This window comes from Gigantopelta aegis, chromosome 4, assembly GCF_016097555.1.
Source record: "Gigantopelta aegis isolate Gae_Host chromosome 4, Gae_host_genome, whole genome shotgun sequence".
NCBI classification, from domain to species: domain Eukaryota; kingdom Metazoa; phylum Mollusca; class Gastropoda; order Neomphalida; family Peltospiridae; genus Gigantopelta; species Gigantopelta aegis.
In genome coordinates, this window is record NC_054702.1 from 11,423,436 (window position 1) to 11,451,277 (window position 27,842).

Here is a 27,842-nt window from a genome sequence, read left to right on the forward strand (position 1 = left end):
TTTTATCCAGACCATATCTTGCATACAAATACATACAGGACCATCAAATCTCACATGTAGGAACAACTTGGAATGATGTCACATACCATTACTAGGTCACTGTGACCTAGTTTTCATGGTCTACTGCATATCACAGTAAATCCTTGTCTGGACCATATCTTACATACAAGACCATCAAACCTCACACATAGGAACAACTTAGGATGGCAATGTTTCACGTACTATTACTAGGTCACTGTGACTTATTTTTCATGGTCTACTGCACAACAATAAATCCTTTTCCGGACCATATTTTTCAGACAGATGCATATTGGACCAATAAACCTCACATGTAAGAACAATTTGGAATGGCAGTCGCGTACTATTACTAGGTCACTGTGACCTACTTTTCACGATCTGCTGCACATATTAGTAAATCCTTGCCCAGACCATATCTTTCAGACATATGCATACAGGACCATCAAATGTCACATGTAGGAACAACTTGTGGATGGTGGTGTGTCACATACAATTACTAGGTCACTGTAATACAAATAACATGCGTATCATGTCCCTCACTTTTGTTGTATATAAAAAAGCCCTTTGCTGTAAATCTATGAACTATTATATCACATAACATTGTACACATTAGATGACATAATGTAAATACAATATTTTATTGCAGTCATTGACATGTGACTATTGATAGGAAACATTTGTAAAACAAATCTCTTCCAATGATATTTACATGGTTTGCAGGTAACAACCCATTCAAAGCTTTTGACTGACCAGGAGAAAAAAGAGATCTTAACTTACTTTGACTTAACAGCAAACAACATAATTCTTCTCACTCTCCAGTCTTTTGATACGGAACAGCAATTCTGTCAACAAATCAGGTAGGCTATTCACGAACGGATGAGGTACATGTAGTACATGTACCATCAATCAGGAATGTTGTATCATCAGATCAGATATGTTGTATTATCAGATCACCTTTGTTGTATCATTCAATTATTTAGAAAAATGAGTGTGCAGGTATTGGGTCCAAACGTGATGTTTCAGGCAGTGGTGGGATAGTACAGATTTGGTGGGTATTTTTTAAAACTCAAATGATTACCTTTTTCATTTATGCTCTATATGCCATGGCAGGGTTTCTGCCAGAGGGTAAAATGGGTATGGCGCCATACCCCCAATTGTTTTTTTTTTAAGTTAACCTTTTTACCAAATTAATTACTCTTATCATTACTGTATGATTTTCTTAACCCTAACCTTAAACTTGATCCATTTTCTTTCTGAGGAAGGTCCCCCATACCCACTATTGACTGTGGTTGCATTCAATTTAATTGCGCCTCAATACAAAATTTGCCCTATGTCACTAAAATTTGCCTAAAAAGGATTATTTAATGTCACTCTCACTGAACACTATTTTGAACAATCTTAATCTGATAATCTGTACTATCAGAGACTTTCTAGTGAAAATAAGATGAAACATAATAGGGCAGGATACATGCATTTGACAGGTGGCAGTTGACTAACAGGTCTCATCAAAGTGACACACAGTGGTGATCGCTCTGCACCAAATGTGCACAACTCCTAAAAGCTACATGCAGTTTTGATCTGTCACTACTTACAAGGGAGGGGAGTGGGATTTCAATCACTCAGTTGAGTGCTCACTTGAGGTGCTTGCATTGGTGGATCCATTCAACTGATTGGATTTATTCTCATTCCAACCAGTGCACTATAACTGGTCAAATGTCGTGGTATGTGCTTTGTTGTCTGTGGGAAAGTGCATAAATAAGATCCCTTGCTGCATTAGGAAAAATGTAGCAGGTTTCCACTGATGACTAAGTGTCAGAATTATCAAATGTTTGACATTCAGTAGCCGATGATTAATTAATCAATGTGCTCATAAAACAAAACAAACCTCTAGCTTTTACTTACAAGTATTTGGACCTACATGTACATACTTAATGTTTTTACTTACAAGTATTTGGACCTACATGTACATACTTAATTTTTTTAACTTACAAGTATTTGGACCTACATGTACATACTTAATGTTTTTACTTACAAGTATTTGGACCTACATGTACATACTTAATGTTTTTACTTACAAGTATTTGGACCTACATGTACATACTTAATGTTTTTACTTACAAGTATTTGGACCTACATGTACATACTTAATGTTTTTACCACAAATGGGTAATACCAATATGATTTTGCAAAATATTATACTGGTATAAACATCTTCTTTTTTGGGAGGCCACACATCGCATTGTTTTTACTTACAATTTCAGGGCATAAACTTTGGCACGAACGATTTTGTCGTTCGTCTGTCAGTTATGCAAAACCAATATCGACACGAACGATGGATCGTCCGTGCAAAGATTTGGCTAATATAACTATTTTTGGAATAAAATAATAAGAGAGCGGGCCTAGCATTGCAGGTGTGAGAAAAAAAAACAATGTATCCGTTTGAACTCGACATCACGGTCAATTACAAAGTCAGCACTGTCATTAGAAGTGTCAATAACATTTAGTAACATAGTCGCACATTCACTTTGATCATTTCGCTACGTGCGGAAAACAATACGCGGTTTGGAAATTAAAGCAGTTTATGAGTATTTATTAAACGTGACATCACCTTAGCCCGGCATTTAGGTATAGAGTTGTAAAATGTCAGGACTCAATGCGAAAAAACGCAAAAACGACACCGTTAGTGAAAAAACGTTTACAAAATGGTGGTTTTCCGACGATTTCGCAGTTAATTATGCTGTATCCATAACGTCTGGCACTTTGGTACGTTACGCTAAAACTGAGCTCACGAAAGGAGCATTGAACAACAGTTTAAGATACATTCTTGATATATTTTTTTTTTTTTAAAGGTGTGTAATAAATACAGAACCTCACATACGTTATTTTCGCTTCCTATTTATTGCACACGTTTATTGTGAGCAAGAACATACCAACTGACCGCTACGCGGTCTCGTGGTAAATATTCTTGCGCACAATAAACTCGTGCAATAAATAGAACTGCGAGTGCGAATAATTTTTACATGCTCATGGGTTAGAGTTGAAAATGGGCAGAATTTTGAAAATAGCAATTAGTAAAAAAAGTTTATAGAATTTGAAAATAATTTGAAAACATTCGGGATTATGCCGAGGATATACGAAATGATTCGGGTGAATTACGAAGTATGCCGGAAACTAATTGCAATATAAAATTTTATATAAAATTCGTTTGAAGACGAAAAAAAAAATCGTGATGGTATAGCCATAAAATCTGTTTATTCTAGTATACAATCCAGAGTTTATTACTGCACTTTTCCCCCTGTTTTTTTAATGTTGAAATAGACCAACAAGTTCGCCTATTGCATGAATAGTCTCGCCCGATATTTTTAGAATTTGTATGCTCCCGAATAACGCTATAAAAGGCGAAGTGTAATTGGTCGATATTTAAATTATTATTTAAAGATGATATGTCACCTGGACATGGGAGTCCACGTAATGCTGTTAGATCTACCAGGGTAGACCCAGTAGAGCTAATTTTAATCAGATTGTGCATTAATTCTGAAACATGTATTGTAATGAAAACAAGTACAATCCTTGCTAAATCAATTTATTAAAATATGACATACACGGCGAAGAAAATAGTACGTTTAATAAGGGACTTTAAAATAACAAAGTGGAAATTAGAACATGATGAAAGACTGAGTTGCAGCATCGATTGGATCGATCGAGGATTTGCAGAACTTCAGGTCTTTCCGTTCAGACCCGGAAGCTCAAAGCTCAAAGCTTCCGGGAAATCACTGTTTCGTTCAGACTATTGTTTGGCGCCAACAAGTACTACCCTGTAACAGAACCGATGGGGTAGTGTGCTGAAATGTAAATGGCAGCTTTCAAGTTTGTCCCAGCATACCAGAATTTGGAGAAAAGCTATGAAAATCGCCCATTTTAGATTCTCATTTGATTCCGTTACCGGTTAACCTTTTTATTTGTATCTGAAACACTGGAGAAAATCAAATTTTATGCCCTGCAATTTTAAAAGAATATTTGACCAATGGGCCTACAGTAGCACATATCTATATAGTAATGAATGTGAAATATTAAAATTACAATTACCACTTTGCATAAATAAATAATATATGTTATACCCTACAATAAAAGTAGTTAAATAAATTTTGTGTTAATTTACCTTAAATTTATTTGACGAAGGATAAAGTCAAGTCGGGTTTGTTTCCAAGGATACAACAAGTAGGTTGGAAGCTTTGTTATGTATCAGCATCCAGTGTTTCAAGTGAAAGAGTTTTTAACATGGCTGTAAACTTTGTCAGTAATAAAAGGTCGCAAGTTTGCCAGAGCATTATGATTTGTTTTAAAAAGAACAAGAAGGTTTTCAGATAAAAAAACTTACATGTAGCTTTTGGCATCACCTCACTTTACTTACAATTTTGAATCTGTTTCTATTTTAACAATATTTGACCTATGGGACTACAGTTGTCTCTGAATGTGGCAAATATCCATATATTATTTGGTGTGGAATAGTCATTTATTAATTTGGTGATAGAGGTATCAATATGATTTCAAAATTAAGAAGGATCAAATGTTCTCTCTTTTTGTAGAAACTTTGTTGAGAAGTCTGGCAGTGGATTGAAAGTCATGTTGATACAGTGTGGGTCTGGAGACAAGAACATGAGTTTGATAAAGAGTGCCCAGTACTGTGTTGTGGATGAACTTCCTCCTGATGACCGGGAGTTTGCTGTGTTTTTCATTGTCCAGCTGCCCAGAGTAGCTGGTGGATGTTTTACAGGATTTATGGTATGTTCTTACACATATTTATGGTATGTAGACTGTTACACAGAACTAATTATTTTTGCTAGGATTATTAGCTTCCCAATTCTATTGGCGTGGAACCTATTGTTTTTGCTAGGATTATTATTATTATTTTTTAATACTGTATGTTCCATCGTTGTTTTTTAATGTTCTGGACAGATTTAGCTAAAATTTTGGAACGTAGGGGGGTGGGGGGGGGGGGGGATTGATTGTATTTAAAAAATGGGCTATGTGTATTGGCCTCTATAGCAAATATACCGGCCTCGGTGGCGGCGTGGCAGGCCATCGGTCTACAGGCTGGTAGGTACTGGGTTCGGATCCCAGTCGAGGCATGGGATTTTTAATCCAGATACCGACTCCAAACCCTGAGTGAGTGCTCCGCAAGGCTCAATGGGTAGGTGTAAACCACTTGCACCGACCAGTGATCCATAACTGGTTCAACAAAGGCCATGGTTTGTGCTATCCTGCCTGTGGGAAGTGCAAATAAAAGATCCCTTGCTGCCAATCGGAAGAGTAGCCCATGTAGTGGCGACAGCGGGTTTCCTCTCAAAATCTATGTGGTCCTTAACCATATGTCTGACGCCATATAACCGTAAATAAAATGTGTTGAGTGCGTCGTTAAATAAAACACTTCTTTCTTTCTATAGCAAATAACATAATTTCTGGCTGAAATTTTATAGTTGATTATGTAAGACAATGTGCATGTATGTGTGTTGTTGGTGGTGATGGGGGTAATTATTGTTATTATTAAATATTGTATAAATATATCTGAATAATGTACAGGGAATGCTTGGAAATCTCTAATCACTGAGTGCAGTTATATTTGTATATTGTTTTTATAGGCTGGAAAGTGGCATTCTCTGCACATTGATGAGTTACGACCTGAAGGAAACCTTCCGTCAGTTCATCAGCTCTACAACAACACTCCTGCCAATGTGCTGCAAGGTCGAGCTCCCCGTGAAGAACCCAGCAGAGTTACTCCTAATGATACACAAATGGGACCCTTAAACATGGACTCCCATCTTGCCAGAGAAGTCCAGCAACATGAGGAAATGGAATTGACTGAAAATACTGTTGATCAAGAAAACGTGGACCGTGCTGCAGTTGATTTGGACAATATTGTTCTTGAAGAGGTGCCTCAAGAGGAAGTAACTCCCATGGATGTTGAACAGCCTGATACAAGTCTGCCTGCTTACTTCCAGGATCTGATTCTAAGATGTATCCAGTCTGCTGCTGCGCTGGTCAAAGATGACGTGCAGGATTCGAAGAGGTCCACAAAAAGAATCGAGATTCTGCTTTATTTTCTGGAAGACCCAAATTATGAAAGTAAGTCTCTATCCTACTTGTTAATAATATGAGATTGTTTTTGAAAAATTTAAATATGTAACTTAAAAACAAAAATTGTATTCAGAACTTAATGTTAATAATGGATAAAAGTACTTGAGCAAAAGAAAACAAAAATATAAATTGCAAACATTTCTTGTTATATTAAAACTTAATCTATTGCTTATAGGTGCAGAATTCTCATTTTTGGTGGGTCTAAGCAACATGATAATCAGATTGCAGGAAGAAAAAGAAGTTGAAGTAAGTGGACCTACAGCTGGTAATTGGCTTGCTAAGGAAGCTGCTAAGCCAGATAATGTGAAAAAAGCTGGAACATTCAGGTAGATATTCTCATTTTTGTTCATAAAATGATATGTAGTCGTCTTTGTATCCATTCTTTCATGTACCTTTGTTTGATGCCCTTTTGGAAATATGTTTTTCTTGCTTGTGTGTTAAGTATTCATTCATTCATTTAGTGTTTTGTATAAAGTGCAAAAGTATTTCTTTTCCACATTACCTGTCCTCAAACAAGTGCACTCTCACCCTACGGCTAGTAGCCTGGTCCGAACATCCCAAAAGCCAATGGGATGGCCTAAATTCTTCTACTGTATGCTCCCTCTAGTTCCGGTCACGTGGCTGTAACGTCCTTCTTTTTCTCTTCGCTGTGGGGTTCAGACATTTTTTTGTTGGCTCTGTTTAGGAGTCGATTTTTTCAGTTTTGTATTGATGTGTTTTTATGGGGAATATCTTCCTCCACTGTGTTACATGTTTACTGAAGTTTCTTTTGGCTTATTCACTTACCGTATCAAGTGTTAATTTCCAAATTACTTTGTTGTTTGTGCCAGGTGACAACGTGTAGCTGCAAAATGGCGACTTTTTGTTTACCGGCTGTGTTTATTATCATGGTTGGTTTTCTTTCTGTTTCACAGATTGAAATTACATTACTATGTCAGACTCGAGTTCCTTGCATCTTGTTAAATCTTGCTCTCGGTGCAAGAAGTTCAAGGTTGATGACAATCCTCACGAACTTTGCTTGGGGTGTCGGGTCCCTTGTGAGGAAGGGAAGCTGTTCTAGTTTGTCGGCGTCAGAGTTTGCGAAGTATTTGAAAGTCATTGCAACTAGAGCTAAGAAATCAGAATCAACTTCTTCCATTACTGACTCAGTCGCAGATATTTTGAGAACTTTGTTACTATCAATGTTGCAGGAGACAATGGCGTCCATGACGGCCGCCTCGGTTCTGGCAGATCCGGTATCAGGGACAGTTCCAGTCCCTTCGGGTTTTGGTTCGGTGTTATCTATTACCAATGTGCTTGCTGCAGAGCATTCTACGGTTGACTCACAGCCATCTAAGGCACCTGAGACTGCTAGAAAACTATCTACGGATTCCACGGGTCACTGTTCGTCTTGCTCGCGTGATAAATCAAAAGAATTCCAGTGGAACCTCTGATGCAATCATAGGGACTGGACGCTTCTTGGATGGAGCTGGCGGATGAGGAAGTGAGGGTAGCATATCGTATACCGCAGCCTAGCAGTCCCGCAGTGACATATGGTCCATAGTCTCTGCATCATCCATCACAGAGGGTGCTTGATCTTCAGGAAAGTCCCTCAAAACCTGTGCACAGGCCAAGCGATCTGAAGTGCTGGCAGCCCCAGGTAAACCAGACCGTGGACAGTCCCGACGGGATCCATCAGAAGCTCTGGAAGTGACATCAGCTCATGAACGGCAACAATGTTCCATGGGAGGCCGTGGAGACTGACTCCGAAGACGACTTTTAGACAATGAAGAGATGTGGTTGTACTTTCCTTGGTGGCTAGAACTTTGATATCGGACATTGCTACGGATCTGGATCGCACCTTTAAAGAGACAGCTTCCTTCGTCGCCTTCCTGTACTGGTCGCATAAACCGTATCCGGTCTTTAATATGCCCTTTGCAGATGCAGCGCCATCCTTAGACGATGATGTTGGACGGCTGAGTAAGGCGGCTTCGGTTGAGTTGACGGATTGACAGGCCATGACTATGGATACAGCTCAGTGCAGATGCCTGTATGTCCTGTCCTACTTAGATGTGTTTTTAGCAGCTATGGCTACGCAAGTGAAAGACGTTCGTTGCTATGCTCTCTTTCAGCATTCTGCACAGATGTTGGCATTTTTAACTTCATCAGTGACGTCCATGTCTACAATGCTGATGCAGTACCGCTGTCAAGCTTGTTTGAAGAACTCTTAATTTGATTGGGGGGAGTGCACTTGTTTGAGGACAGTTAATGTACACAAAGCATTGCAACATATTTCCACTTTGGAGTCTACAAAGCGGAAAAATACCTTTACTCCACAGACTCCATTTAAACGTTGGAGAGAATCATTTCGATGTTCATCATTCCAGTGCATTCCTAACAGGAGACAGGCAGGTCCCCCTACCAGAACCCAGGGAAAGCCTGGCCGACGTAAAAGCCAGCCGGCAAACATTGGACACCTTTGACTCCTTCACCCATCCCTCATTCTGACTCAGAACAACGATTTGAACTTGATGCTTCTGGTGTATCCCATGCCGGTTGAACAATCCTATGTAGTAGGACAACTTCGCCTTTATTGGTGGAATTGGGAGACTCTTTCCAATGACCCTTATGTCACATCAATCTTGAAGACCGGGTATCGTCTGCACTTGCCTTCAGCAATCTGCTTCACCTGACGTACCGCCTTTACGAGTTAGTCGACAGGATCCCTCTGTAACTTCGGACTCACCATATTCCAGGGGTATCCAATGTGCTCGTGGACTCTGTCTCATCCGTTGGTGCCTCAATCGATGTTGCATCCCGAGGCCTTTTTGTGGGTGTGCAATCAGTTGTGGACACCAAACATCGACTTACTTGCAACAAGGTTCAACCACCAGTTGAAGGTCTATGTGTCTCCAGACACCATAGACCTCGACGTCTTGGCCATCAGTTGGAACCAGTTGGACACTTTTGCATTTCTGCCTCCAGTACTGCTTCCCAGATTGTTACAGAGGTTCCAGCCATTTCACTTTTGTCTTCTGTTGATCGCACCGATGTGGCCCTTCCGGGTATGATTTCCGGACCTCAACAGGCTAGCCTACCCAAATCCTCTGCCACTGCCCGATTGGATCATCTACTCATGCATCTCATCCCATGCTCTAGATGTTGATTTGGTGCAGTTCCATCATGATCACAGTTCAATTACAATGGGATTGTTGATGAACTTTGTAGCAAAAAATCAATTGCCTGACCAAGCACCTATTTCCTACGTGGTTCAAGCTCTCTCCTCCATTGTGGGTCTAGAGGATGTGGAGGACTTAACTTTGTGTCCGGTGCATGCCTTACAGCATTACATAGAGAGGACTAGATCTTGTCGTCAACGCCACAAGAGACTTTTCCTTTCTTGCAACCAGAGTTGATTGAAAGATATTACTAAAAATATGATTTCCACGTGGATTCATTCTATTATCTTGTCTGTCTATCAGAAGGAAGGTTACCTGCTCCTTCAGCTACTAACCCACATGAATTACGTGCCTTGGCTGCCATGATGTCCCTGCACTGCAACACTCCCATACACCACATTATTTCTGGTTGTTTTTGGGCTACGGACTCCCATCTTTGCTGACTACTATCTGCGAGATGTCTCTACAGAAGATGTAAAAGGGTTCCACCATCTGGGTCCAGCTGCGCAGACTCTGTTGAATACAAGCCGTCATCGTTGATGTTGCTGTCGGATTTGGGACTGCACCACGAGATGTCCTTTGAATCGACAGGTGAGCACTTGCTTAGACTTTGTTCTTTTGCACCTTTTTACGCACTGGTGCTGAAACTTTTGTCTGGATAACATTTGCCATTGCACTTGCACTCGGTACTATGTTTCCTAATTGAACTAACAGTCTTTGATTCTAAAAAACACTCTGGGGCTGTTTAATTCAATGTTCTGATGGATGCACCCATAACATTGTTTCATGTTTTTATTAACGCTTCAATGCATTGGGAGGTTACCTAACACCTGCATCCCTGGTGGCTACACCTTCCCACTCTATCAGAACCTGCATGAGATTTGGCTTATCGACTCCAGTTTCATTGTGTTCCTGGGAGCCTTGCATGCCACTACCGACGGATGCCACCTTTTGGGTTGTTGCTACTAACATCACCTGCATTGGTCTGTGACGGGCATCCCTTGGAGGGGGGCTTACCATGGTTGGCCTATTCTTCCACATAGTCAGACTGCATCCGGTCTTTGGGGAGATAACAGGTGCATCTACGGATTATGGAACCCACCGCCTTCTGTTGAATGCTGCACTTGTTTTGAGGACAGGTAATGTTGAAAAGAAATGAAGAAAACTTGAGGTGTTTTCTCTTTTATGGATACGTTACCTGTCCTGAAGTATTTATTCCCACCTGAGCCTCCCCGCTTCCTGTTCTTCGTGCGATGTGCTCAGGGAAAAAGAAGGAAGAACTACAGGGCCTCCCCGCTTCCTGTTCTTCGTGCGATGTGCTCAGGGAAAAAGAAGGAAGAACTAGAGGGAGCATACAGTAGAAGAATTTAGGCCATCCCATTGGCTTTTGGGATGTTCGGAACAGGCTACTAGCCGTGGGGGGGGGGGGGGAGTGCACTTTTTTGAGGACAGGTAATGTACATGTATCTATAAAAGAGAAACACCTCAAGTTTTCTCCAAATTTATCTATTAGCTCAGTTGATAGAGCAACAAATAATTGTATTTATATATAACTCAGGGGTTTTGTGTGATATCTTTGCTTTCCTGGTGTGTGTACCATTATTGATTCTCTGTATAGGCGATCCTGGCTGCAGTGTCTTGAAAACAAGATAGTTACAGTGTTAGCTGGAGTGGTGGCCTTCCTTGACACGAACAGGAATTTGGACATCATAAGAGACATGCCGAGTGATCATTGGGCTCACATTCTGTGGTTGAGGATTCTGCACAGTCCCTCTGTCTGTCAGCTCCACTACAAAGACTTGCTGTCCCCAGAAACTCACCAGGAGCTGGGTGAGATAATTCCATACAACACCGGAGTACACGGAATGCCTTTCACAGCAGAGCTGCCTTTCTCGTGGTTACTCCAACAGCTTATTGAAAATGCTCTCGCTAATGCTGAATACAGTCATCTCCAAGAAAGTGAAGAGATCAGTGGTAAGTTTCAAAGTATGACTGTAAACTAAAAAAGATCTTTACTACACTGAATGTTTAACCCTTCAAGTGCTACATTAATATTCATAATAAATGCCTGCAGCACTGAATAAATGTAAATCTGAACAACAAAACCGTATTCTGATATCAAAATCATATCTCTGCACAAGGTAGTCAAAAGGATGTTAAGCAACATCATGATGGCTGCAACTCCCCTATGAGATGCGTAACATGATGTTTCATCCATCTTGCACCATCAAATCAAATCCCATAGACGACAGTAGTAACATTATGTTTGTCTATTGTCTTGTTACGCACTCGAAGGGCTAATAACCTTTAACAACTTTTTATTTTAAAATAACTTGTCATTGTAAAATGTTTTAATATTGAATCCCATAGAAAGAACATTAATTCATAATAATATTTGCAGTTTTATTTGCAGAGGAACATGCAGTATTGGCATTTGTGAGTCCCCTTATTCTTAAGACTCCCTATGGAAATCTTTTGAATGTGGTGTCTGCAGAAAGGGGAAGTAACCAAAAAGAGATTATCATGGCCTACATTAAAGATTTTGTGCACACAAAATATCTGTGCTCCAGTTCAGATAAACATCAGGTTTGTTGATCATCACCTAGCATTTACCTGAGGTACATGGGTTATATACAGAACCCACCACATTAGTATAATGTGTACAATGAAATGTAATGAGTACACCTCCAACACAATGAATATGCACCTGCAGTACAAGGGGTCATACAGGACCCACCACCATGTATAATCAATGAACCATTATTCCCCCTCCCCATCCCCCACTATTCCAAACAGTTCATTATGATTTTCATTCTAATAATTCAACACATTTGTAAAAATATATTGATTAGGAGATAACTACATGTATGTTGTATTTGATCATTTGTGGACATTAATGGTGGTTATATTGTCACAAATTGAGTTTTTCTGGTGATGCAAAGTGTGAACTATAAAAAAGATAAATTAATTATAGCACAAGCAAAGTAAAACATACATTTTACACTGGACAACTTGTGCTTGATAATGAAGATTTATAATACAGCATAATTACCATTATTGGTCCCCTACCGGTCCAACCAGTGGTGACTATAGGTTTCATCTCCATTCTTCTGTCTGTACTTCCATCTGTGTGCCCCACTTACAGTTTTCTGGATGTCTTTTTCATAATGCCTTCCAATATTGAGCTGAAATTTTGTGTATAGCTTTATCATATATTACAGATCAGGTTTGACTTTTGTGACAATTTAGCCATTTTTGACAGTTGTGGCCTTGAACTTAGGAGATATGAAAATTTTGTTTTTCTGTCTCTTGTTTTTTGTATTTGTTTGTTATGTTGTTTTTTTGGCTATGCCTCTAGATATTGAGGTAAAATTTTATGTATTGCTTTATCATGTTCTGTTACAAATTAAGTTTGACTTTCATTGTAATAGAAGATATAAACATTTGTTGGGGCTTGGTAGGAGATATGTGTTGCTTTAGCAGTAATCTCTGAATGCTTGTATACTTTGGAATTCCTTTCAGTATCACACAAACATTTTTCAATACATCATAAATCTTAGAGATACACACATTTTACTTCAGAAAAAATTCAGCAGTAATATTCTAAGAATAAGTATGTCCAACTAAACAGCAAGAAGCAACATATATATGTAAATAGGCTCTTGGGGAATCCCCAAATTTCCTACATGTTAATGCTGGTTTTAGTGTCGCAAGTGAATTTGATTAGCCAATCAAATTTCTTATTTTATGCAAATTGAATTAGAATTAGATTTCTACTGAAGTTTACGATCCACAGATTTTTTATGTCTCTACACATTCAAACAAATAATTTAACCACCAAATTTCTGTTATTCATTTGCCTTAAGGATTATTAGTCCCCTACCGGTCCAACTGGAGGGGACTATAGGTTTCATCCCCTTCTGTCTGTCTGTCTGGGTTTTTGTTTTACAATGCCTTGAGATATTGAGCTGAAATTGTGTGTACGATAAAGTTTGACTTTCATGGAGATTTATACATTTTTGACAGAGTTATTGCCCTTGAATTTAGGTGATATGAAAATGTGTTTTGCAGACTTTTGTTTTGCAATGCCTGAAGAGACTGAGATAAAAAAAATTCTAAATAGCTTTATAACTGTTTAAGATCAAGTTTAACTTTCGTGGCGATATACCCATTTTTCACAGTTATGGAGAGTTAAAGCCTTTGAACTTACATGTAGGAGATGAGAAAATTTGTGGGACCTGGTAGGGCACATGTATTGCATTAGCAGTAGTCACAGAATGCTTGTTCTTACTAAAACATTTATCAATTTGATATGTTAAAAAAATACAGTTGAAATTAGAAAAAGGATAACCTTACTGTGTTTCACGATTTACTGACAGAATGGTTCTTATATACTGTCAGAAAATTTCCATTTTATTGAATGCTAATGTGTCACTAATAAAACAAACTTTTCGACAGTTACAAACCACCAATCGTTGGCAAATCGGAAAAGACAGTAGGGTTAACCTCTTAATAATCTTCATTTAAAACTTTTTTTGTGTCAGTTTTAATCTACATGCTTTTATTAACTGACCATATTTGTGTCGGATATTGTAGATTCTGTGTGAAGCCTTATACATCTCATCCAGACAAGCCAGGATGGACATAACAAGTTTGGACTTGATGCCAGCACTGGTTGCAGTACATTGCACTCACTCACTTGTGATGGGCAGACTACAGGCCTTCCAGGACATTGAGCAGGTCTGGCCACAAGTGCTGGATGCCGTGTGTCAGATGAGGGAACAAGGAAGACATGCTCTTCTTCGTACTGAAGAAATGGTGGGTTTTTAGTACTATAGAGACTAGGGATGGGATGATTCAGGTTTTTTAATTTTCGATCTTTGGTCTTCAGTTTGATTTGTTCACAATACTTTCCATAACTAGTACAAGTACTCCAGCTACCATACATACATTTTGATAAACTATTTAACAACAAGACAATTTATGTATTTTTAATGGTCATTTATAAAATAATTGTAAATATATAAAATACACGTTTCTTGATTATAAAAAACAAAAATAACATTTTTACCATGCCATGTTAGCTTGTTGGGTCTGGATACTTGGGCAATATGTTTCCCTCAGGATTTGAGTTCAGGGCTAGGGTTGGCAAAATAATTTGACCTGAATAGAGCACCACATGGGGGCGACAGTGCTAATAAAAAAAAGGGATCTGGGGATAGTCTCTCCCATACATATTTTTGGAAAATCCAGTTGTCTTTAGATGCACTTTGAAGTACATAACATATGGGTGTCATGTACACTTATAGAAGTTTAAAAGAAAGATATATTTCAAGACATATTTCTGTAACATTGTTTATTATTTTCATAATGTCAAATTTTTGATGATCAGTAATTTGAAAAAAAAGTATGGAATAACTCGAATAAGCACAAATACTTAATATATATGCCACATACTGTTGATTTTTTTGGTCATGATACAAGGTACATAGAAAGGTATTTATTTTTTATATATATATATATACTAGCGGAAAAAAGTAACTGTGTATGGTTATCATGTTGATAAAAACATAATTTCAAGACATAAAACGATGAAACGATCAGATAGTATTGTTTATTAGGCAAATCTGCAAAACTTCAATTCATTTAAAATGTCACAGCATCTGTCATTTCACTGGTATTGGGGATGAAAGACACGGGGGTCAAAAACCATTTCACAAAATTAATAGCGCGTATGGCCACCGTTTGCGTCGATGCAGGCCTGGTACCGTCACCTCATAGAGCCTACCAAATTGTTGAAGAATGCCGTTCCAGATCTGGACTAACATCTGACCCAACGCTGCCAACGTTACTGGCTGGTTAGGCAGCGCACGTACACGACATTGCATCTCATCCCAGACGTGCTCGATTGGTGCAAGATCGGGTGAGACTGCAGGCCACTGCAACACATCGGTGTTCTGCTGCGCTAGAAATCCCTTACCACCCGGGCGACGTGAGGTCTAGCGTTGTCTTGCTGAAGCATGATGTGACGTTGCTGTCCTTGCACAAATGGGATAACGTGAGCCTGGGTAATGTCGTCACGGTAGCATACGGTGTTCAAATTGCCATCGATGACCACAATAGGTGTTCACCCATTTAACGTGATGCCACCCCAAACCATGACACTGCCTCCGCCAAAAGCACGTCGCTCCACAACACAGGTGTCACTAAAACGTTCTCCAACACGACGATAGACTCTTGAACGGCCGTCGCTGCTGTCTAAGTGAAACCTGGACTCGTCCATAAACAGAATACCCGCCCAGTCTCAGCAATTAAAGCGCAAGTGTCTTCTACACCAAGCCTGACGTGCTACACGATGGCGTCTTAGCAAAACTGGATGGACAGCCGGCGTTGCGGACGGATACGCCGTTCACGTAATCGATTCCGTACAGTTCTGGGGCTGATGGCACGCAATCCAGGAATGGTCCATGCTGTCAGACTTTCCGTTTGGAAGTGATTCCTGAGGTGCATGAGTCGGATATGATTGTCCTGCTGTCGTGACGTCACGCGTGGACAACCTGCACGTGGTCGGTCTCTGACAATACCAAATTGTTGAAAACGTCTCCACAAAGCCTGAATAGTGTTTATGTTGACACCAAATTTCGTAGCTACAGCGTAATGGAGCACATCAGCCTGGATCATACCAATTACGCGAAGACGGTCATTTTAATTTAGCCTGGGCATTGCTCTACGACCACTTTCAACCGAAAAAACCTGCTTTTCTGTTCCACCGGTTGCCAAACAATGACCCGACAGTAGCAAAGTTGACAACAGCCCAAAATGTTGGGCGGAAAAAGTTTGAAAAACAGACCCATGTCCAAGAAGCGAAACGGCACGTGCCAATACAGAATTGACCCAGCGATTGTGTGGTGGTGCGTTCACTGGTCAACTGTGCAAAAGATCAGGCTAAAATATTGAGCCGTGTTAATTTTATCTGATTTTTTAGGTTACACTGTTACTTTTTTCCGCTAGTATATATAACTAAACATAAGTACATACACATATAATATATAATAGTTAACTAGTTATTTATTTTTTGTTTTTGCTCCTCTTGAAAGTGAAAAGAATTCTGCAAAGAAAACAAAATAAAACAACAAACTGAAAGTAGTATGGAGAACATAATATAAAAAACATTCTTGTGAGAACTAGGGCCAATTTTTTTGTTTGTTCTGTAAGTATTAAGATGTTTTAAAAAACATTTTACATTCTTGTTCTAATCCATATGTCCAAATCTACAATAGTTTGTCTTTTCTGTGTATGATAAGTAAAATAAACTGAACCTAACTGATATTTGGTTACTGTAATCAGCAGTGCTGGTTTTGATTTAGTAAACTAGTCTGGGGGTGGCAGTCCTCTTTGTGGCAGTGCAAGGGGTGAAATTTCCAGTAAATGATCTCCTTGGGAGTGATTGACCTCCTACAAACAAGGAATCCACCATTATTTTGTTACATGACCATTTGACTGCATTGTCCAGAGATATGGCCCTGCATTGCATGATCATGTATTACCAGGGGTGGTGAAATGGAAAATATACTGTCCAAAAAAAGTAGGGGATATTCCATTTCGCATTTATAATTCTGGAGAATGCAATTGCATAAGCTGAAAAGAAGTATGAACCATGTTAGACTATTCAATACCAGCTGTCATAAAAAACCGCAAAAACACAGCAATCATATGCACGTGGTCCATATGAATGTCATAGGGGTTCACTGTGAGATATGCATTAAAGTGAATAGGTAATTCCTAGCCATTTCATCGATACTTTTTTGGACTCAAACTTTAGATTATATTGTTTTGTATTGAAATTACACATTTCTGACATGCATCGACTGTCACATGACGAGTGTTCATGTGCTGTTGGCATGTTACAGATTGGCACGAGACAGGCCGCTATGGCACGAACGTTGAACATGTCACAATCGGTGATAAGCAGATTATGGGCACGATACCATCAGACACCTAATGTGGATGACAGACGTCACTCAGGTCAACCAAGGGCGACAACAGCTCAACAGGATCATTTCATCCATATGTCAGCCTTAAGAAACCATGCTCAAAGTGCCACTCAGATCAGAGATCAGCTTCACACAGCTACAGGTGTGAGAATGAGTGATCAGACGTTAGAAATTGGATACACAGGTGGCATTTGCATGCATGGCGCCCTCGTGTCATTCCACATTTGACCGACCATCACATTACTGAAAGATGTTGTTGGTGTCAGGAGCACTAGCGCTGGGACAATCGGCGATGGAGTAATGTCATGTTTTCTGATGAATCCAAGTTCACATTGGAAGAGACTCAAGAGAGAATTGTGTTGACATAATGAACGATTCCATGATGTAAACATTAGACAGCATGACCGTTTTGGAGGTGAGTCCGTTATAGTTTGGGGTGGCATCACATTTACGGGATGAACAGCTTTGCACATTGTCAATTGATGTCTATCTGGTCTGTACTACTGTGACAACATCTTGGCAGCACACGCTGTGTCATTTTCACTTCGTCATGGCCGTCATTTTCGCTTTCAAGATGACAGTGCCATGGAACACAGAGCCAGAATTGTTACCAACTACCTCCAGGCACAAAACATCACCACTTTACCATGGCCAGCACTCGGCCCTGACCTTTCCCCTATTGAGCATGTCCGGGACATGTTTGGTAGAAGCTTACTTCAACATCAACAGCCATCAACCACTCTCCATGAACTTGGCGTTGCTCTGCAGGATGAGTGGAATAACCTGAACCAAGCCGACCTTGGACTATTGATAAGGAGTATGCCACGTTGAATTCGTGCCTGTCCCGCAAACAGAGGGAGATTTACACAATACTGACCGCATTTTCACTTCATGGTAAATTTGGTGTTTGATAGTAGATGTGCTTTTGCCTTCATCACATGAAATCCCTGGTCATCTGAAATCTACCGAACATTGTAATGCATCATCGAATGACACCTTATCATGTTTACATGGTTTATCACATTAAAACATTAACACTTTCCTATTGATGACTCATTCTTATGGGATATCCCCTACTTTTTTTTAATAGTATATTTCACTAGCCCGCCGAACCAGAACCAACTAAAATTGACTAGCCCACCAGAATTTCTACTAGTTTGCCAACCAATAGAACAATATATTATCGTTTAACACACGCATGCACGCACACGACAAAAACATTATTAAAGACACTTGGTAAGTGATCAACATCACGTGGCAAATGAATGAAATCAACCCCCAAACTTTGATTGACAAATAAACTTTTTAATATTCTGCTAAAGACTAACCGTTACACATATTTTTCATATAGATGTACAAAATTCAAGTGGCAACCCCAAAGTATTTAATAAAAAAATATCTATTCAAAACACACCAGCAACATACTCTGTATGTAAACAAATGCTTGTTAGGAACTATTGACCTTTGAACGGCTTTTTTCTGGGGAATGAGGCTAAATCAGAATTACTATCAAAACGGAACCATTTTTGTTGGCCAAAACCGAACCGATTTGGCTACAATGGCACCTAAATGTATTTGCGAAAATGGTACTTTTTTTCTTTCTTTTTCTTTTTTTTTTTTAGCCGTAATGGCATTTCAATGTATTGGGAAAAATGGTGTTATAAAGTAATAAATAATTAATATAGCTGTTGTTTTATTGAATATATCATCGTTCACAACTTGTAATGCAGTTTTAGCCATACATTTTTTAAATTTTTGTTCCTGTTTTGTCCAATTTGGTTCTGTTTTCGTTTGGGGCCATATTGGCACTGTTCCATTTTCGCTATAACCCATTTCCAGAATGTCATGCCTGCGCAGTTCGGAACTCCGAAGTCTGCAATGCAGTACATGTCTTGTGTATTAAACTATTTCGTCATCATTCTGACCCTTTTGTTTGAATGGTTTTGAATTCTGGCATGGCTGATGCGGAGTCGCGGATTCAACGTAAAAAATAAAAATAAAATATAAATTTACAGTTAGTTCGAAAATGACAAATCACCCATCGGACTGGCACTTGCATTTTTTAACTCGTCCATCGGAATTTTTACTCACAAGTGGGCGAGTACTTTCTGCACCCCTGTGTATTACGGTTTTGTTGCTCAGATTTATTTTTCCTTTATTGTGATTGTTAAATAATTATTGTCTTGTTTTACTTTATTTAGACAATATACATTCTACAAGATGGTGTTTTTAAACTGTATTTATACAAACATTAAGTGATCTTTGTCTCATTTTTGTTTTTGCTTTTTGTTATATTCTGAGTGTTACAAACACACTATAGAGATATAGAATGTAGTTTTTCCTGTTGTTTCAGACCCTGGATAGTTTGGGTCTGGTTATCATGTTGAGTTTGTTTACTTCTTGTAAAAATATTAGTTTAATTTATTTTTAATATATTATCTTTTTGAATTATTTTTTTTGGTTTCTTCAATATAAGGTTTATTTATTTTGGAGATGAAACACTGTACAGATTATGTTATATTTCTTCTTATTGTTCTAGACACTGGATGTTTTGGGTCTTTCTCTGCTTCTGGAGCAGCTTGAACCACAGAAGGAACAGCTGAACAAGGAAAGAGGAAGAACAGAATGGTTGGAGAAAGTCAAAACCTTTTTACCAGTCATTCAAAGAATTCTGGACAATGTGGACAATGTGGACCTTGATCTTGGACCAGTGTGCCTGGAATACATGCAAATAGTTAGGTAAAATAAAATACATTTTGTATTAAGCTCTACATTAATGTCTAATTTTATGATTCACCAATTAATTTTAAAAGAATAGTCACTCCTTATGTGTTGGAAAGATGCATACCCAGACCATCTGTACACATACTGACAGTTTAAACAATAAAAAATATGTAATTTTAGAATTAACAAAAAAAACCATATTATTCCAGCCATTTTGTTTCATTTTCATCGCATCCAGCACTCTAGCTTGGAAGGGAAGTACCGTCAGCTCCTATCAACTACTCTTTGTATGCTCAGTGTAAACAAGCTCTACATTAATGTCTAATTTTATGATTCACCAATTAATTTTAAAGGAATAGTCGCGTCTTCAGGGCTCACCCTGGATCAAAAATAGCTGTAGCCAAAATATTAGCCAAATGGAATTTTTATTAGCCATATTGAAAATGCTTTAGCCAAATTTGTTTTACGCAGTACTGTATAGAATATTTATATATGAATATGAAAATGTATCTTTTTCAGCTAATTGTGTACAAACTGGAATAAATAGGAATAACAAAACCTTAATGGGGGTAGGGGCAGTTAATATATTACTTCGAGTTTTTTCAGCGGGGGTTGGGTTGGGATGGGGTTAAGCAATATCTTCAGAGTCTGAAGCCAGTACCCCATACACCCACCCCCACTTCTAAGGCCTATGACATTAAATTTACAAACATACAGAAATATGAGGGTGGGTGGATGTTTATGGATGGTGTTGTTTTTTCTTTCTTCCTTTTTTCCCAAATAAAAATTTGAGGGTTTTTAAATTTTTATATAGAACTCATTATTTCTTTAAATAGCAATCTTTATGTTAGTTTGAATAAGTTTTTTTTTTTTTTTTTTTTTTTTAAGTGACCCATCAATTCCCCACCCCAAATGAATTCATAATTTGTGCCATGTTGTTGCTGTTGATTTCAGCGTCGTGTTAAATGCTTGTTGTGATTTCTGCTTACAAAATACCTCAGCTAAGAATGCCGACTTCACCACAGTATACTCCATTTATTAAAAAAAAAAAAAAAAAAACCCACCCAAAACCACCCCCCCAACAACAAATCCTTTAATAAAATAAAAATTTACGGTCTTTTTAAAATCCAGCTAACTTATTAAATGTCACCTCACAGTCTTACAAATTTATATCTAAAATTATCTAACAAATATGATTAGGGCCTACTGTAAACTAATTTTATTCAGTGTACATTTAACTGCAGTTTGTATAATTTAAATACTGTATGTTTGTTTCTGATGATCGCAATCTGCATGCGTGCTCTCGACCATGGGTACGAAACTAACAAAGACGAAGGAATGATGCGAATAACTATTGTTGTTCTACAAATTTACATCGATTTACTTTTGCGTAATCGTATTGTTTAATGTCCGCAACGATGTCTCTTGACACGCGGGTGTCAGCTGACTCTGAAGCGTGACGTATATTCGCACCGAGAGCTGTCCTTAGTTCAGCCAACGAACGTTCTTCCTAATGTTCGCAAACTATTTGATTGGTGTTCGTCGTGTCCATTTGGTTTAACGTGAAGCGCACAAACCAGTCAAACGAACGTTTTGTTTTCGCTCGGTCTGGCTGAACTCAGACCTTGAGATGGCCTACATGTCTTTTGGGCCTGAACTGGCATGTGTATTCAAATTGACACGCATTGTCGGTCTGTTTTTATTACTTTGGTTCTAAGATTTTACAAAGTAAAAATAACAAGTTACAGATCTTCCAGACATTGCTGTCATACATGTTGAATGCATGCCGTTAAAATCAATAACCGTGATTATTAAAATAAGCAAACATAAGGCCTACGCTGTATTCTGCATGACACCGTTTCTCGTTACCGGTTGCGAGATCGCTATTACGCTAATTGACTATTTGGTAGTATTATTATGTTTGTGGTGTCGGATAGATTATGTAACCGTTTGTTCACATCAGAAACAGAAAATGGCTTAGCCAAAATTTTAGCCACTTGCAGCGAGCCCTGGCCTTATGTGTTGGAAAGATGCATACCCAGACCATCTGTACACATACTGACAGTTTAAACAATAAAAAATATGTAATTTTAGAATTAACCAAAAAAACCCATATTATTCCAGCCATTTTGTTTCATTTTCATCGCATCCAGCACTCTAGCTTGGAAGGGAAGTAACGTCAGCTCCTATCAACTACTCTTGTATGCTCAGTGTAAACAAATGCAGTTATTTAAGGAAAGACACTTTTCTTTAATCAGCCTGACTTAAAAAACAACATAAATGCCCTGATAATATAATAAACTACTAGTATTTAACTAAACACAGCACGAAATTGGGTTGCAGTATTTTTCCCTCAGCAAAAATCCAAAGAAAAAATCCATAGTTTTATTAGTAGGCCTAGTTGCACGTTTTAGCAAAAACTACCACCCACAATAACCAATTGATAGTTTCTTATTCTTTGGAACATCGTTATTAGTCAGTTCTGTGATTTTAGATCAGACAGTCTACTTAATTTAATCAATAGTATTACAGAATTATTTACAGTAATAAACCTTGTCGATTGATAATGTTCATTACCATTTTAGAGGTGACAGGTTATGTGTTGAAGAATGTTTTAATTTTCTTCATGGTGACATGAGTCCTGTCCCACTACATACTAATAACATAAGTGTCTTATTTTCGCCATACCATTAAGCAAATATTAGTAACAAATACATCACAATACCCTGAAATGTTAATAATACCAGTAAATTTTTTTGTGTCAATAGATTCAGCAAATGCCTTGTCTGGTCAGCTACCAAATATATACCTGCCAATCAGGAATCACAGGTGGAGGGAACTAAAAGAATAGACCAATTAACTAAGAAAACACTTTGTTTACCATTTCAGTATGTAGGTTCATGCATGGACAAAACATGATACCTTGTTGGACAGTTATTTCGACTTGTTTTGTACAATTAATCATAGGTGTGCATGAGACCTTTGTCATGTATGAGATGTCTGGCGGTGCTAAATAATTACTGGTCATGGTTGAACAAACTCTGAACAAGTTATACTTTTGTTTCTAATAATATGATATGTTGTAAAAAAAAAGTACAACAGTCAAATGAAGAAAATGGTTTTTATTTTTTACACATTGTATTGGATAATTGGCTGTCCGGTTCACAGATCAAGCATAGAGTTTGTTTTACATTTCGGCTGTCCATAAGGCAGAGTTTCCAGACTACTGGAGCTTGGGTTATTGAGGTCTTACTAAACCCCTCTAAACTGGACACCCATAGGATAAAAAAATGTCCAGTATTCAGAGGTGTCCGGTTTTCGGGGGTTCATATTGACGCAAAAACATTTGTTGTGTTTTATTAGTTATTCAAAATAGGGAAAGTATTTAAAAGGAAAACAAATTCAAACAGTGGATTAAATTTATTGTTGTTCTGTCAATCTTTGAAGCAAATCATGATATATGTTTGTCAAGGAACATATTTGACATATAAAAGATTCCTTGCTGCTAACCAAAAAGAGTAGCCCATGATGTGGTGACATCGGGTTTCCTCTCTCAATATCTGTGTGATCCTTGACCATATGTCTGACGCCATATAACCATAAATAAAATGTGTTGAGTGCGTTGTTAAATAAAACATTTCCTTCCTTCAAGGTGTTCGATCAGAGTTGCAGTTATTTGACAAAACAACTTTACTAATTACAGATATACACATGCCAGTAAATCTGTGTGCCATAATAAAGAACAAACAATGCACTGGAAATACACATTTGTTACCGACAATTACTGCTAGTACGGGAAGTCAAATATTCCATTGTGATGATCAAAATAAAACAGATGCACGTTTGTTCCCAGTAAAAGTGCGGGAACCCAAATATTCTGTAATAATGAATACCCCTATAACAAGAGTTGACTGCTGTGTGTGTGTGTGTGTGTGTGTGTGTGTGTGTGTGTGTGTGTGTGTGAAAACTTGAACTTGAACTTGAAGGGGACAAGGAAATCATTAGAGTTTCAGGGAGTTCGAGTTTTCAAAATTAATATATAGAAATTCATATTTGAAACTGCATTGCAGCTGGATGATTTCATTTGGTATTTTAAGAAGCATGCGCCTCAGTGACTGCCTACTTCAAAACTTGGGGAAAACAATACATCCCCAGTTGAAAAGCGAATTAATATACAACTGTCACTCCACTCCATCCCACCCAACCCCACCAATTGCTCTGTGAGGTTAAAACCAGACTTTGTCTGTAATTATGTATTATGTAGCGAGGCCCTCTGCCATGTACAAACACAACCAAACACAGGATCATTTCTTTTCGCTTAGTCGGCGATCTATTATTCTGTAATTATCATCTTAATCCTAGACAGCCAAAACCACCCGAGAGGGGCGCGCTTCACGTGATTGACAATTCTTTTGCTTTAAAATACTATCTGCAATGATATTTTGATTAATCCACATGCTCGAGTTTTCGAGGTGCATAATCTATTAAATCTTTATGACAGTACCAAAGAATTTGGTCGAGAGATTGAGTTTTTCAAGTTTTCAAAGTCAGTTTTTGAAGGCCGTTTATTATTTTAAGTTTGTATAGCAATTCAGCAATGACCGTCGCTTCAGATCGATGTTTTGAGTTATCAAAGTTTCACTCTGTGTGTGTGTGTGTGTGTTTGTGTTTGTGTTTGTGTGTGTGTGTGCACGCGCGCGCTGTATAGTCATTGATATATTAATTTTAGAAATTTTATTTAATGTGTGTATTATGTATATATACAAGTAATCTTGTATATTTTTATTCTATCTTTTAGATGTTTGTGGACAAGAGTGATAACTATGAAGCTGTTTTTGGAGAGTTTCTCAGCCAAGGAGAATAAGAAAGTATCTGAAAACCTTGTTGCACGATGTATGCCTCTTTGGCAGGTAGGCCCTACTTCTAAACATGATCTTGATTATGGATTTAAACACATTGTTTCTATGAATTAAGCTTTGAGTAGGTTGATAAAGTATTCATTTTTATTACATACCTATTCAATCTTACTATAGTGATAAAGACATTTTGAAACTGATAAATTTGTTTTGTATCGCACATATGTGCAATCTGGACCGGACTTTTAAATGGGGAATTACCTTTTCATTTTTACTGCACTTAGCGTCTTTTATTTACTGACGTCATATATGATTTACAAATTACGTCACATCGTATTTGAAACACTACACAAGTCTGCCACAGAGTATGATTCTTAAAGTTAAGTAAATCAATGAAAGGAGTTTTGATTGTAGATTTAACAAAATGTTATGATGTTAAATTAAAAAACTCAGGACTATCAAGATGGAGGGATTAAAATGATAAAATAAAACATTTCCTAACAGCTCTAAAATCAACATGGGTAAGACGAATTATTACAGACGATACAAAATGGAGTACAATATTCCAAGTCTCAACGGGTATGTCTATTAAGGAACTTATAATCTATGGTGATAATTTTATTAAACGTAAAACACTGAAAATCTCAAATATGTTTTGGAAAGATGTTTTACTTAGCTATGAAAAAATTCAATTAAAACAAATCCCCCAATGCACTGAGGACATATTAGGAGTTAATATATGGTACAACAGCATGAAAATGAAGGGTTTACTATAAAACCGCAAGAATGGAAAAATATAATGTTTTACCATTTAAATGTCTCAAACATTCAACACTATTGTGGTTCCAATATAGATTAATACAACGAATTCTAGCCACCAATACTCTTTTATACAAGATACATTATATACAATCAAATTCATGCAGTTTTTGCAATTTAGTACCTGAAACATTACAACATCTTTTTTATGACTGTAAAATAGTATATGAACTATGACAAAAAAAGTTGAAAAATAGATTTTGGTAGAAACTGGTGTACATTTGTATACCTTCAGCTCAAAAAGAAAATCAATAGACGATGAAAAAAACAGATTTGTAAACTGGCTTTACAATTAACATAAAATATTATATCTACAGAATGAGAACCAAAAAAACAGAATTTAAATATATTAGCAATTAAAACAACAATTTGCAATACAGAAATACATTCTTCTTAAAAACTGTGATTATAAAGAATTCACCAAAAACTGGACACCATGGTTGAATCTTTTCAAATGGAAAATAAAAGAAGAAAAAAGAAGTCTTATATCATGAAAAGGTGTTGTAGAAATGGATAATTTTAGTTATGCTCATACATGTAGTGCAGAGTGAGAGAATACAAACTCGTCCTTCACCTTCCTCTCTTCTTCTTTCTTTTCTTCACTTCCTTTCCTTATTCTTCCTCATCTTGCTGATCCCCAGAATGATATTGTTTCTCTTCTTCTTTCTTTTCTTCACTTCCTTTCCTTATTCTTCCTCTTCTCTCTGATCCCCAGAATGATATTGTTTCTCTTCTTCTTTCTTTTCTTCACTTCCTTTCCTTATTCTTCCTCATCTTGCTGATCCCCAGAATGATATTGTTTCTCTTCTTCTTTCTTTTCTTCACTTCCTTTCCTTATTCTTCCTCATCTTGCTGATCCCCTGAATGATATTGTTTCTCTTTTTTTCTTTTCCTTTAATTCTTTTTACTAATTTATTTTGGGGTGGGGGGGGGGTGTTCAAATTTTATTTATCTATACATATACAGCATACAATTGTACAGTAATGATTCGAGGCCCCCAACCTTGACATTGCTCTTGTTTCTGGGGACAATAAAATTTATTTTTAAAAATATTTTTAAAAATTAAAAAATGCTTTTATAAAATATAAATGAAGGTATGTAATAAATACAGAACTTCACATACAGTGTTTTCACTTTCTATTTATTGCATTTATTGAAAGAACATATCACTCATCTGCTACACAGTCTCATGGTATATATTCTTGTGCAAAATAAACTTGTGCAGTAAATAGGAAGCGAAAACAACGAATGTGAATTTCTGTATATTTATACGCCCATCTATGATGGGTTGTATTATGGTATGGCATTGTCCATTCATAGGTACGTACATCCATCCATCTGTATGTCTGCATGTCTGTTAAATTTTTCTTGTCCGGACCATATCTTGCATACAAATGCAAACAGGACCATCACATGTAGGAACAACTTGAGATGGTGGTGTGTCGCATACTATTACTAGGTCACTGTCACCTACTTTTCACGGTCTACTGCACATAACAGTAAATCCTTGTCCGAATCATATCTTGCATACAGGACCATCAAACCTCACATATAGGAATAACTTGCGATGGTTACTGCACATAACAGTAAATCCTTGTCTGGACCATATCTTGCATACAGATGCATACAGGACCATCAAACCTCACATGTAGGAACAACTTGTGATGGTGGTGTGTTGTACATACTATTACTAGGCCACTAGTACTACACATAACAGTAAATTCTTGTTTGGACCACATATGGCATGCAGATGCATACAGGACCATCAAACCTCACATGTAGGAACAACTTGCGATGGCATTGTGTCTCATACTATTACTATGTCACTGTGACCTACTTTTCACTGAACATAACCGTAAATCCTTGTCCGGACCATATGTTGCATGAAGATGCATACAGGACCATCAAACTTCACATGTAGCAACAACTTGCGATGGCAGTGTGTCGTGCGTACTATTACTAGGTCACTGTGACCTACCTTTAACTGTCTACTGCACATAACAATAAATCCTTGTCCAGACCATATCTTGCATACAGGACCATCAAACCTCACATGTAGGAACAACTTGCGATGGCGGTGTGTCACATACAATTACTAGGTCACTGTGATACAAATAAATCAAATAATTTGTCTATTT

At 37.8% G+C, this 27,842-nt stretch overlaps 1 protein-coding gene across 1 annotated transcript in view; it reads left to right on the forward strand.

The window, feature by feature from the left end:
• The window catches only part of LOC121372382 (E3 ubiquitin-protein ligase rnf213-alpha-like), a 196,219-nt gene that overhangs the window by 128,753 nt on the left and 39,624 nt on the right, over positions 1-27,842 (forward strand). Inside the window, exons 47-55 of the mRNA XM_041498686.1 lie at positions 739-875; positions 4,605-4,800; positions 5,658-6,141; positions 6,329-6,479; positions 10,930-11,285; positions 11,725-11,897; positions 13,908-14,129; positions 19,845-20,044; positions 24,828-24,939. Of these exons, the coding sequence (XP_041354620.1) occupies positions 739-875; positions 4,605-4,800; positions 5,658-6,141; positions 6,329-6,479; positions 10,930-11,285; positions 11,725-11,897; positions 13,908-14,129; positions 19,845-20,044; positions 24,828-24,939 (2,031 nt within the window). The remainder of the gene's footprint in view (positions 1-738; positions 876-4,604; positions 4,801-5,657; positions 6,142-6,328; positions 6,480-10,929; positions 11,286-11,724; positions 11,898-13,907; positions 14,130-19,844; positions 20,045-24,827; positions 24,940-27,842) is intronic.